The sequence below is a fragment of the Sinohyriopsis cumingii genome, chromosome 19 (assembly GCF_028554795.1).
Source record: "Sinohyriopsis cumingii isolate HCF-2022 chromosome 19, ASM2855479v2, whole genome shotgun sequence".
Classification (NCBI taxonomy): Eukaryota; Metazoa; Mollusca; class Bivalvia; order Unionida; family Unionidae; genus Sinohyriopsis; species Sinohyriopsis cumingii.
The window spans coordinates 17498734-17511404 of NC_142979.1; the positions used below are offsets into that span (position 1 = coordinate 17498734).

The 12671-nt window shown below is 35.5% G+C and overlaps 1 protein-coding gene across 1 annotated transcript; it reads left to right on the top strand.

Moving 5' to 3' along the window:
• The first annotated feature begins 353 nt into the window (after nt 1-353).
• LOC149775205 (uncharacterized) lies at nt 354-11540 on the top strand. Its single transcript, XM_089944131.1, has 6 exons — nt 354-476; nt 4462-4618; nt 4994-5110; nt 6623-6781; nt 9993-10112; nt 11261-11540. The coding sequence occupies exons 1-6, from the start codon at nt 429-431 to the stop codon at nt 11281-11283; spliced, it is 624 nt and encodes a 207-aa protein (XP_089800257.1). The 5' UTR covers nt 354-428; the 3' UTR covers nt 11284-11540.
• The last annotated feature ends 1131 nt before the right edge of the window (nt 11541-12671 follow it).

Genomic DNA, 12671 nt, shown 5'->3' on the forward strand with positions numbered 1-12671 from the left:
GAGGAGTAGGTCGAAAATTTCCTTATCAGCATTTCATGAGGAGAGGTGGGCCTATGCACATGGTCGTGTAAGGATTCTAGAATCTTGAGAACAGCAGTGGGATTATGATTGCTATACTGTTGATTATTTTTAAATTTGGTCGATCACAGTTGGCTGATCTTAGATCAAAAAATAAAACAAATAAAGAAGCATAGTAAAGGTTTAGAAGGTACTTCGTGTCAGCAATTAGATTATTCCCGATTTGACTACTATTGCAATAATATGAAAAATCACCGTATCACTTGTACAATTGCTTGATGTGCTAATTTGACCACGAGGGCTAAACTAGTACATACTGACCTATTTTACCTAGCGTTGCATACACACTAATCGCATGGATCAACAGCATTGCCAAGATATAAACAACGCACAGTCAAAAACCAATCGACATGGTGTTCCTTTTTATTGGAATTTTATTTATCACACACTTTACTCGGGTAAGCAGGAATATTCATCAAATTTTTCTAATATGTAGATCTACATTCATTGAATCGCTCATGATCTAATCTACTCGGCATCAAAAGAAACGCAAAAGTCGGTATTACCTAGTATTTACCTTTATTACACAGTATTTACCTGTATTACCTAGCACAAGCTGTATTGTCTACCATAAAAATGGATTGACTCAATACAACGTATCATGTACACTAAGATTTGATCGTATTAATACCCCAGTAAAGTCACGTAGGACCTCAGCAATCTGATAACGTTCATGAGAACACAAGGTTACAATTCTTTAGTAATTGGAAATGTACACACTGATGCGGTCAGTCTGAGATGGGAATAAAGCTAATTGGAAAATGTAAATATGTCTTTTTCTCTCTTCCGTTACGATGCAATACAGAATAAGTACAACACAAGGGCAATATCTGCACAGTCCAAGACGTTATGAAAGCTCGGGCATGCCTCACTAGGTTAATGTTTTCTTACCCTCGACCAAATAAGCATTGTATTCTAATACACTAGACATATATTTATTATATTTCTCTGCTGAAACGTCATTCCCCGCACCCGTAAAGAATGTTCGTGCAGCACGTGTTTATTATTCCAAAGTGGATATAATTCTTACGATCTGGTAAAGCAAGTGCCATGGTGCCTCGATGAGCTATTGGATTAATTTTCATGGAAAGCACAGTTCTTACGCCGGAATAATGGAGCTGATGCTTCACTTTTGCCCCACTAATCAGGTTGTCAATGCGTTGACTGAATTGCAGGTTTCGACTTCTGTGTAGCCTCTGTGCCAAGCGGTAAAGACTTTGGAGTAGCTAACAGAAGGAGGTGGATTCAGTTCCCACCATAAAATAGTTACGGATCAGCTACCGTAGTATGTTCTTGGGCAATCACTTCGAATGCATCAGCACCATTTAAGTTCCAAGTGATACGGTGCTGTAACAAATTGTCATATACGCATAAAAGCTCACACATCTCTGAGGTTTCATAACGCTTTCTCAGTCTTGTGTCTCCACTTTTCGTGCCCCTTGTTCGTTCGATTATAGAGTAGGCCCAATGTGTCTTCCCTTCTCTCGTAAGGGGCGACTAATGTGGATAGCGGCTGTAGCAGTACAGATGTTAGCAAGCCAAACTCGCAACCGAAACGGTACAGGTTCGGATCCTTGGGCAAAGCACTTTGCTCCAACTGCCGTGGCATAAATGACTTATTTGTGTTGCTGTACCCTAATACACCAACCAACCAATTAACCAACCACCAACTAATACCCACTTGCTAGCATGTCGATCATTAAACTAAACGTGGATAATCTGTTCCATTTGACCTCTGATTTCGATATATGCACATCTAAGACACGTATAACATGTCGACAACACAAACTCGCTGCGAAGAATGACCTCAAGGCTTTGTTCCCAATTAATCCTTCAGATAATCAAACTTCAATTTAATGGACACATTGCACTTTTGAACCAACTATTAGGAAGTTCAAGAAAGGAAAGCTCAAACTAAAGCTTTCGCTCAATGAAGAGTTATCGCACATGCATTCTCAGAGTTTTTCGATTATTTTCCATGCTAACGTGAATCACATTCCGCATGAGCCTTCCCTGCTTTGTAGGAGGCGAGACCTTTAAGTATAAAATACACTTGCCATGGATATATAACACAGTGCTACATTAATTCAATGTAATCAGATGTTTCTCGTCTCTTTTGAATTGAGCATATATTAGGACAAAAATAATTTTAAAGATCGCTGTGTTCGATGTTTCTCTTTATAAAATAAAAACAGTCCCTGGAACTTAGAAAAATTAAGACAAAATAAACGTAACTTAGCGATTAGAATTCTCAGAAAACTCGGGGAAAATTTACAAAAAAGAGAACAGTTTTAAACTGTGAGCCGTTCAATGCTTTGTTTCAGTGATTTTTAATATTTTCTACTGAGAACTTTCCAGCAATGTGGAAACATATAAGCATAAAACCAAGCTTGGTTCCAAAGTTAAATATTCACATTTAGAATCTACACTGTGCAGAAAGATAGAACAAACAACTTTAAACTGTTTCTAAAAAATATTGGCGATTCTCTCGATATTTCGAGCTAGGTTACAGAAACTAAAACGCTTCAAACTTTAGTCTAAATTTAAACTCTTTGCTGAAGTTGATTTCTGCAGCCACGAGCCCAGGCTTTGAGTTTTAAAACCAAGCTTGACTTAAAAGGAAGTATTTTCCATTTAAAATACTTACGTTTGACGCACCACGTTCAATTATTCTGATTACAAAATGATGCCATCTGGATGAGGCACACCTATCCAATATGAACATAAAACTTTGGTCACTCTTTCTTACCGCATATCAAGAACACTTGAGCTTGTAACAACACGATAGTTTTGAATGTTGAGGCTTTTAAAGAGCGATTGTTCACTTATTTACTGTAAACATATTCATCCATTACGGATTATTAATTAAGCGTATTTGTTTTCCTTTTTATCTTCATTCTGTTCATAGAAGAGTATGCTGCATAGAAAATAAAACTCCAAATGTTAAAATATAATTCACTCGTCCAATAAAGCTTCTGGACTATCTTACATGGACAGGTTTCAATAAATTAATGTTGCTAAAAACCAATAATGCTTAAAATATTAAAATTGTCTATAAATCTCTACGTGGGTGCCTTTATGCGGTGGCTATATACTTTCCATGCTCATGACTGGATATTAAATGTTAGTCTTTTTTAAATTGTAACCAGGAAAATTCGTAAGCTGGAAATTTAAATTCAGACGAAAGAGACATTATGGGAAACAGACGTAAATCTGTTCTTTGAAGGAACTTCTGAATATTTCTGATATCTAAGCTAAATTTCTAGATAATTTGTAACGTTTGTATGAAAAAATGTGCTGTAGGAATAATAGGATTTGTGAACATTTGCCATAGATTCCGACCACGGTTGCCACATAACAGATCAAATGCAGCTTACCTATTGTAGCGGTTCGAGTCTAAGATTCAGCCAATGTCGGTATGTGAGAAAGCTTGCCAGTAGCTTCTCGTGGGTCGGGGGTTCTTTCCGGGGTTTTCTCGGGTTCTTCCTCCACCATTAATACTGGCCGCCATGTATAGCCCCTATCGTGTGCTGTAAAATGGCGTTAAACCCCACAACAACAACAACCTATTGTAGCTATGTCACAGACACACTCTAACCTTCCAGTCAGAGATACACTATGACCTTTCAGTCAGAGATCTAATGTGACATTCTAGTCAGAGACACACTCTAACCTTCCAGTTAGATCTACACTATGACCTTCCAGTCAGAGATGTACTGTGACCTTCTAGTCAGAGACACACTCTAACCTTCCAGTCAGAGATATACTGTGACCTTCTAGTTAGAGACATACTCTAACCTTGACCTTCTAGTCAGAGACACACTCTAACCTTCAAGCGCTTTCTCGCAGATGTCAGAATCAAGTGTCATGGTCCGGCGCGGCTTAGAAAAATGCTATGATCAATCCGATTTTAGAGTAAAAACAGAAAACACAATTTCAGGTAACTGTGATCATATTTCCTAAAAAAAATCAGCCAAAAAGTCAATTCAACTGCAATTCCGCAAAATGCAACTAAAATCCTAACTTTGTGGGGAAAATTTGAAAGTGTAGTGAGTTGTGGTCAGCGAGAAATGTGTAATGAAACTTTCTTGAAAGGGATGTACTATGTAGAAAGGCAGGGAAAATTTAACAGTAAGTTTGATAATTCATGCCTCAAACCTTCCGTATTATTATGTGAAAAGTAATCCTGAAAGACATATTATAGAATCAAAATGATAGAACAAACTAATATTTTTTTTTCTTTTACTTAACAGTAAGTTTGATAATTCATGCCTCAAACCTTCCGTATTATCATGTGAAAAGTAATCCTGAAAGACATATTCTAAAATCAAAATGATAGAACGATCTAATATTTTTCTTCTTTTACTTTCTATCCCCATCAAGGCTATACCAGCCACCGCCAACAGAGTCCTCGTTGGATACTGTGACGACAACTCAGACTGTGCCTCGGACGAATGTTGTGTAACAAATGCTCAGCTTGGTGGAAAACGTTTCTTATCGACGCTCGGGACGTGCCAGAAACTTGGGACAAAAACTTCACGTACGTTAAAAAGGCCAGATTAACTTTCTTATATCAGAAATCATTAAAAGCAAGGGTATGCGGAGAATGCGTTTTTCAAATTTTGCATAACTTAAACTTTTGATGTGCTTTAAAAAAATCTGTTCAGTCTAGTCCATACGAATCGCCATTTTGACGTGGGTACCGAAGAGCATAGACAGATACAACAAAAGCTTTCCTCAAACGACACTCTGTATCGGAAACCCGTGAACGTCAGAAAAATTACATACTTCCTATCATCAGTAATCTCTCTGATTTAGTACATACTTTCTATTATCCGGACTCACTCTGATTTTGTACAGATACTTTATCCTAACTTTCATTTGTTGTAGGAATCCTTCTTTATCTAATTTTCAGGATGTTTGGTAAGTTCACACCTATCCCCATCGTCTGGAATGTATTTCGTCTGCCCCTGTGCGTCGGGTTTCAGGTGTCATGGGACAGGTCTTTACGATGTTCCACTTGGAGAAATAGGTACCTATGAAGTAATTATGATAATTTTCATAGCATTATTAAATGAACGAATGAATTATTGAACAAATATATCATCAATATATCTATCATGTTACCTACTTGAATGCTCGTTAGTCTTTTTGTCGAAGATTTTATCTCCCCTCTTAAATCACTCATGCATATATTCTCTCCTTTTTATTTAGTTTGATACATACATAGACATACAATAAAGTCTATGCTTTCTGATTGAGTTTATATACCTTTAGCTTCAAAAGGGCATATCAAGTTTACAATCATTAACCTAAAATGTACTGTTTCCGTCGTCGGACGAGTCAGTATTACCGATTTTCTACTGTATTTTTCTGGGTTCTAGAATGACAAAAAAGACCGAGAACGGTGTAATTCAGAAGACGGGGCTTTTCAAAACATAATCCACCATGAAAGAAATCGTTTCTGCACATGTTAATGACAAATAAAGGAATGCATTCGGGTGAACAAAATCACAGAAATTAACTCTTAACTCGACAAGGGATTGACGTACATGCAATTATATATATTTAAGTCTTGTGTGTTTATCCCATAATCGTGAAGATAGTTCCTCAGTCCTAATGTGTTGGTGTTTATTACACTTATTCCTCAGTCCTATTGTGTACGTGTGTATTACACTTATTCCTCAGTCCAGTTATGTGGGTGTTTATTACACTTATTCCTCGTCCTATTGTGTAGGTGTGTATTACACTTATTCAGTCTTTTTGTGCAGGTGTGTATTACACTTATTCCTCAGTCCTATTGTGTAGGTGTGTATTACACGTTTTCCTCATCCTATTGTGTACGTGTGTATTACACGTATTCCTCAGTCCTATTGTGTAGGTGTGTATTACACGTTTTCCTCATCCTATTGTGTATGTGTGTATTACACTTATTCCTCAGTCCTATTGTGTAGGTGAGTATTACACGTTTTCCTCATCCTATTGTGTACGTGTGTATTACACGTATTCCTCAGTTCTATTGTACAGGTATTACACTTATTCCTCAGTCCTATTGTGTAGGTGTGTATTAAAGTTACTCCTCAATAGTATTGTGTAGATGTGTATTACACTTATTCCCCAGTTCTATTGTGTAGGTGTGTATTACACTTAAATTTCATGTCATATTGTGTAGGTTTGTATTAAATATTTTTTTCAAAATCTGTCACCACTGCATGCATTAGTATTTCGTTTGTCGCGAAATGTATCTTTACAAACAGAACACGTCTAATGTCAGAGTTATGAATAGATACAAAACATTGTTGACTCACACTAGTACTTATGGCCGAGAAAAGCATACATGTTCATTTAGTCATACTAAAGAATGTCGATCAAGTATCATCCGTTAGTTTCTCAACTAGCAAACTATCGCGCTAATACTTCTCGTTAAAGCGTTAACTTCCTACGTTTGCTAATATACCCTCAGATATCATATTGAAGTCAATTCCCGGATGCTGACCATCTTCATTTTATTGGCCCAACCGTATATATGCTTTACTTTTACCAGGATCTTGCCAAGGTCCAAGCATCAGAACGAGGCAGACGTGCCAATCCGGGGCCGACTGCGCAGCTGACGAGTGTTTCGTCAGTGACATCAGACCGATAGGTCGCCGCCGCAGAGAGCTTTCTGGAGCACATTGTGAGAAGATGGGCGTCGATGGGTCCAGTAAATATAGACATCTACCTAAAGTATCCCTACAAAATACAAAACAAGCAAAATAAGCTGTGAACATGCGTTTGAATAGTTCTTTTGATGAAGGTTTTCGTCTAGAGATATTTAATTCATAGATTCATCTGATCATATTTATCATCTGTGTATTACGACTATATGGTCTTAAAACAAGTAATATTAAAGAGTGAAAAACGACAAGCTTTGTAAAATTCAAAAAGTAATTTATTTCCCAAAAATACAAAATGGAAATGTAAAAAAAATACAGTATTGCGAATTAAATCCTAAATAATCATAGAATTACATACACAATTCCTAATCATGTATGTTCTGAATAAAAACTTTAGAGGAAATCCAAATTAAATCCAACACCTCAAGGGTTGATGTGCTCTTTGTTGTCCGTGTTCAGGTGATGTGACAAACGTCTTTTGTTGAATCACAAAAATACAATCCAAGAATATATCCTTGTTTGAAATTTCAGTATAAATTCAAGTCTATTTCCAAGAATGTTATTTTTGAAGAGCACTTTGTATTCTAGAGAAATCACTTGAATTAAATAATTTAAATAAATAAATTCTAGCCCAAATTGTTTTGGACACAACAAAAACAGTTGATTCTGCTAAGATATTTAAGCACGAATGAATAATTTCTAGAAAAACAAGACGATACGGTCCTCTACCTGACCTCAGGTCACAATTAGCATTTATGAAACAATAAACAATATTACCTAATGAAAAAAAAATCGTTCTGGAAGGTTACAAGTGTTTACAAGATAAAATCTTAGTTATAATTAGAAGTCTATTGCTAAAATTCTAATCTAAAATGAAGTAAACAACAGGTAGACCAGGCATTTCATGAAGAATTTCCAAAGTTCTAAACTCAGATTGTGACAAACACGTTGTATACGAAACCAAAATCAATGATTCAGGTCAGGTAGAAAATGAACTTGATTTTGGACAAGGTCAAGGTCAACATTCATTGTTACATTATCAATAGCATATAATGAAATAAAAAAAACTAACTAACAATGCAAATTAAATATGCATCACACGTGGTAATAGATGAGAAGACGAAATTATATTTTTCACTTTCCGACGTTGAAGAACGATGGGTGCTTTGAAAATATGTCAGTGGAAAGAAAGAACACACATACACGCATATGCGATGATGTACTGGGAGTATACCTAAAACAATATCCGTCCACCACCCCCACCACCCCCCAAAAAATAAATTGGAAATTGGACACCACCCCAAATCGCCACGGTCCAAGAATAAGGCATAAAAGACTTGCAATAGTCGATCAAAAATGCAGATTCTGATTGTACCGGTCGATGACGTAGGTACCTTACATGAGATTTTGGAGGCGCAATTAAGCCTTAGTCCAACCATAATTACACCTTTCCACATTGGGTCATTGTTATGAATATTTGATTTAATTTTTATTTGATTTGATTTAATTTAATTGTTTGTTTGCTGGTTTTAACTTTCATTTTTTTATAACTCCATTGCATGCTATCATAATGTAATTTTGTTTACTGGATATGATATTATCTAGAAATTTAGTTCAGTTTTTCCATAACCTAATATCAGAATTTTGTATCTAAAACTGACTTGATTTGAAGTAAACAACTTTGTAAAAAAAATTACATTCATTTTTAGTGTGGGATTCATAGAGTGAAATCGATGCCGTACTGGGAGTATGTGATTTTAGACATGTAAATAGCTTCTATATTGTTCTAGAAACATGTAGCAATTATTTCCAAATTCTGGTTTTACCGGAGGGTTGATCCTTATCCGGGCGTCAGTTTTGCGCAGTAGCCAGATTTAATAGTGATGTATCGAGAACTAATTTTAGTCTTGCGTTAAACCCTGGAGACGTTCAGGTGTTTTTTGTTGTGACCAGTTTGAGTTTAATTTTTAATTTTTCTTCAAATTATTTGGATTTTAAGATGTTCTTTTTCCCGAGAGATGCTTGTGCTTAAAATTAATTCTTGGGTAAAGACAGTTATCAAAATTGACAGAATTCAAACACTGAATATTATTTTCTGAAATTCAACAAAGAACTGTAGACACGTCAGTACTACAGTGACTACAGCATACGTCATCGCCTTCCATTTTTGATTTCGTCGGGACTCGAATTCAGATTCGTTAGAGCATTTTATTACTAGGATTTCTATTTTTTAATTCTTGGATTATTTTTGGATTTGATTCTTACAACCGTAAGTTCTTCTTCTCATTTTTACCTTGTTTTTCTAGGGAAATAAATTATTTGCTAAATTTTACAAAGCATGTTGTCTTCACTTTTTTCTAGTTACTGTTTAAAAGAGCCTAAACACGTAACACCATTAAGAGTAGATTTCCATGTCATGTAATAAATGTGCACGGTCTACATGTTTAAAAGTGTAGCTGTGACATAGCTTCGGCATGCATTCTTTAATTCATTACATGGGACGATATTTAAATGAGCCGAGAAAGAGCACAGAATAAAATTCCATTTCTAATGCAGTTAAAAGCATATTTCCGCTGTCCTACGTGAAGATCTGATGATGACTGCCTAAGGGTCATGTTCTGGTGACCTTTGAATTAGCCAATGGAAATGCAGCTTAAAAAATCTGAAAATGAATATAATCTTTCGGTACACGTTCATTCTCTTCATGGGGCCCCGAGTGGCCGAGTGGTCTAAAGCGCTCTCCGTTACGGATCACTGCCATTTCACCTCTGTCTGCATGGGTTCGAGTCTCGGATTCGGCCAATGTGGATATGTGAGAAAGCTTGCCAGTAGCTTCTCGAGGGTCGGTGGTTCTTTCCGGGGATAACCCGGGTTCTTCCTCCACCATTAATACTGGCCGCCATGTATAGCCTATCGTGTGCTGAAAAATCGTGTTAAACCCTACAATAACAACAACATTCTCTTCATCCACACTGTTCAGTCTCCAAACGCTAATATATATATATATATATATATATATATATATATATATATATATATATATATATATATATATATATATAGAACCAGTTGCATCCAGTCGCATCTTGAGTACCATTTCTTTCAACACTTCAGAACTGACAGAGTTATCATTTTGACACGTGCCGATTGTATTGTATTTAATACTATTTTTTATGAATACTATTCATTTATGGTCTACTTCATTATGTTTTGTCACTTCTTTATGTACCTTATAAGTGGGCATAATTTTCTTTCAAGACTGTTATGTACGCTACGGATCCGGAAAGCCAAATGGAACGGTATTTGTTGATTGTCCCTGCACTTCTAGTCTGACTTGTGTTGGGGATCACGTACATGACGTCCCTCTTGGAGAAATGGGTCTGTCCGCATTTTATCCACGCTTTCACAAACAACAACAGAGAAAAAGACAAACATCCACACACAAATTATACTTAGACTATAATATATTTTTTAATTCTATTTTTATATCTTAGTTTCATTTGTGTCTGTGTGTGTGTGTGTGTTAGACTATATAATATTATTTAATTCCATTTTTAAAATCATAGTTTCATGTGTGTGTGTGTGTGAGTGTGTGTGTGTGTGTGTGTGTGTGTGTGTGTGTGTGTGTGTGTGTGTTAAGGGGGTACAATTTTACAACTGAAGTGCGTTTAAAGATCATGTTTGGCTTGTTTTCCCATCCACCCATGCTGTATCTCAGGTGCAAGGATAACACCTGTAAAATTGTTAAGGTAATTACTGAACTCCAAACTCGGGTAATCAATCAGAAAAGGATTGGTTGGGGTCAAAGGAAGTGGAGAGGACGGGGGGAGAGGAGTGGATCGGGCAGGTAATACTGTTTTCTTTTCGCAGATCCGTACATGTTATCTCAAGCGAAAGGCTGAAACGAGTAACATTAATACTTTATTGACTTAACTCAAATTGGGATAATACTTATGGGTAAATTAACCAGAAAAAGAGGAGAGGGAGTGGTGGGGTCAATGATAGTGTAGAGGGAATGGATGGATCAAGGGGAGTAGAGAGGGAGTGGTTGAGTCAAGGGAAGTGGAAAGAGAGTGGTGGGGTCAAGGGGAGTGGAGAGGACAAGTAATACTGTTTTCTTTTTGCAAATCCACCAATGTTTTCTCAGGAGAAAGACTGGTAATACTGCCATTAGATACACACACGTACAACACGTAAAAATACAACGTGTACTATATTAAATCCAATGGCGTACAATATATCATGAAATTTCAGGTGCTCTAGTTTTATTATCAACTTTAACAAAGCAGATGTTAATTCTAACGGTTCTAAAATCGGATAAAGATATTAAGCCAGAAATAATTTAAATTGTTCCATCACCGATACTTTAGCAGATAATTTTTAACACCTGAAAGCCTTTCTGTCAAAATAACCAGTGAATAAAATGTGTAATATCCATTTCATTCACTGCAGAATAAAAAACTACAACTATGCGCCTTATGCATTATTGAATTTTAATGTGAAAAAAATGTTGTTTTCTGTTACAGGCAGCTGTCAATGTACAAAATAACATCCATGAAGTCCAAGCTTTCTGAAGAGTTAGATTTTGTTTCCTGACCATCTTGGATAATAACAATGTTTTAGATAAGTCCAATAAACCTTTTAAAACCATAGTTTGGTTTCTTTTTACATATCTGACCTACTTGATTGCTACTGGCATGTTATACATGTACAAACATAGATATAAAGAAACTTACATTAATACTTATTGATCTTAATTCAATAAATCAAATAATTTCATTCTTTTGAGTGCATTGACGAGCTTTAGATATTGGAAGAGCTTCATCAGCTTCTTTTAAAATGAGCACAAATATTATATATATATATATATATATATATATATATATATATATATATATATATATATATATATATATATATATTAAATTTGTATTTTATGTCTTTTCTCCATGACTATATTTTATGTATATCTTTATTTTGTACTTGACCTTTGTTCAAAATCAATTTTAGCGGTGTACCTGACCAGTTACATTTATTTTGTAAACAACATAATAAGTAACTAATACTTCTCTTTGAGTATCGATGAAATAGTCAAATCATTATTAAATGTAAACATGTTTACATCAGTTTGATTTAAAGATACAGTCTTGATTCTGACCTTACAAACTTCAAGAAAGGAAATTTCCCATTAATCTGAAAGTGTATTTCTAGAAAATGGTACCTCCAACCTAGGTCAAGTGGGGGAATATACTAGCATAAACTTGTTTAAATTAGGATTATTCATTCTTGCCTTAACAACCAAAGCAGAATCTGTCTTTCGTTGTGTTCTCTTTTAGTGTGGGTGGATTTGTTTTAAGCAAATTATTATTCGCTCTAATTACAAAGTGCTTCATAATATTCTTGGACTGAAAATTTAATTTGGAATCATAGTGAATTTAGACAAAGATATTTTGGATTATATAATTATTCTATATCAACATACTATTCAAACATCTTCACATTCCAGACCAATGGCATATTAGCACGTTCGAGACTACAGACACATCAACACATTCAATATTTGAATTTATTAGGAATACCACTGGAATTCAATGGGAACTTTTGACTTGTGATAGAACGTTTAGGACTATTCGGGTTTTAGTTCACATTGCTGTAAATTCTTTTTAAATTTTCACTTTGTATTCTTGAGAAATAAATTATTTGTTGACTTTTACAAAACTTGTTGGTTTTAGCTCTGTTCTGTTACTTAGTTTAAGACCACAGAGACGTCAATAATATGTATCACATGACGAAAAGTGATTATTTTATTTTTGACCCAACCGCAGAACAAAGTTGTGAAATGATTTAGGAATACATTTGTTTGCCTAGATCATAGACTGGTCCTTTGTCGTACTTTTGACCGAAGGAAGCTACATACAGACCAGGAACAAGGCTGGC

Excerpts from the sequence above, each read along its gene's own strand:
- LOC149775205 (XM_089944131.1), top strand. The coding sequence starts at position 429 with ATGGTGTTCCTTTTTATTGGAATTTTATTTATCACACACTTTACTCGG. Across the intron at positions 4,619-4,993 it reads ACTTGGGACAAAAACTTCAC|GATGTTTGGTAAGTTCACAC; the intron begins GTACGTTAAAAA and ends TCTAATTTTCAG. Across the intron at positions 10,113-11,260 it reads CGTCCCTCTTGGAGAAATGG|GCAGCTGTCAATGTACAAAA; the intron begins GTCTGTCCGCAT and ends TTTCTGTTACAG.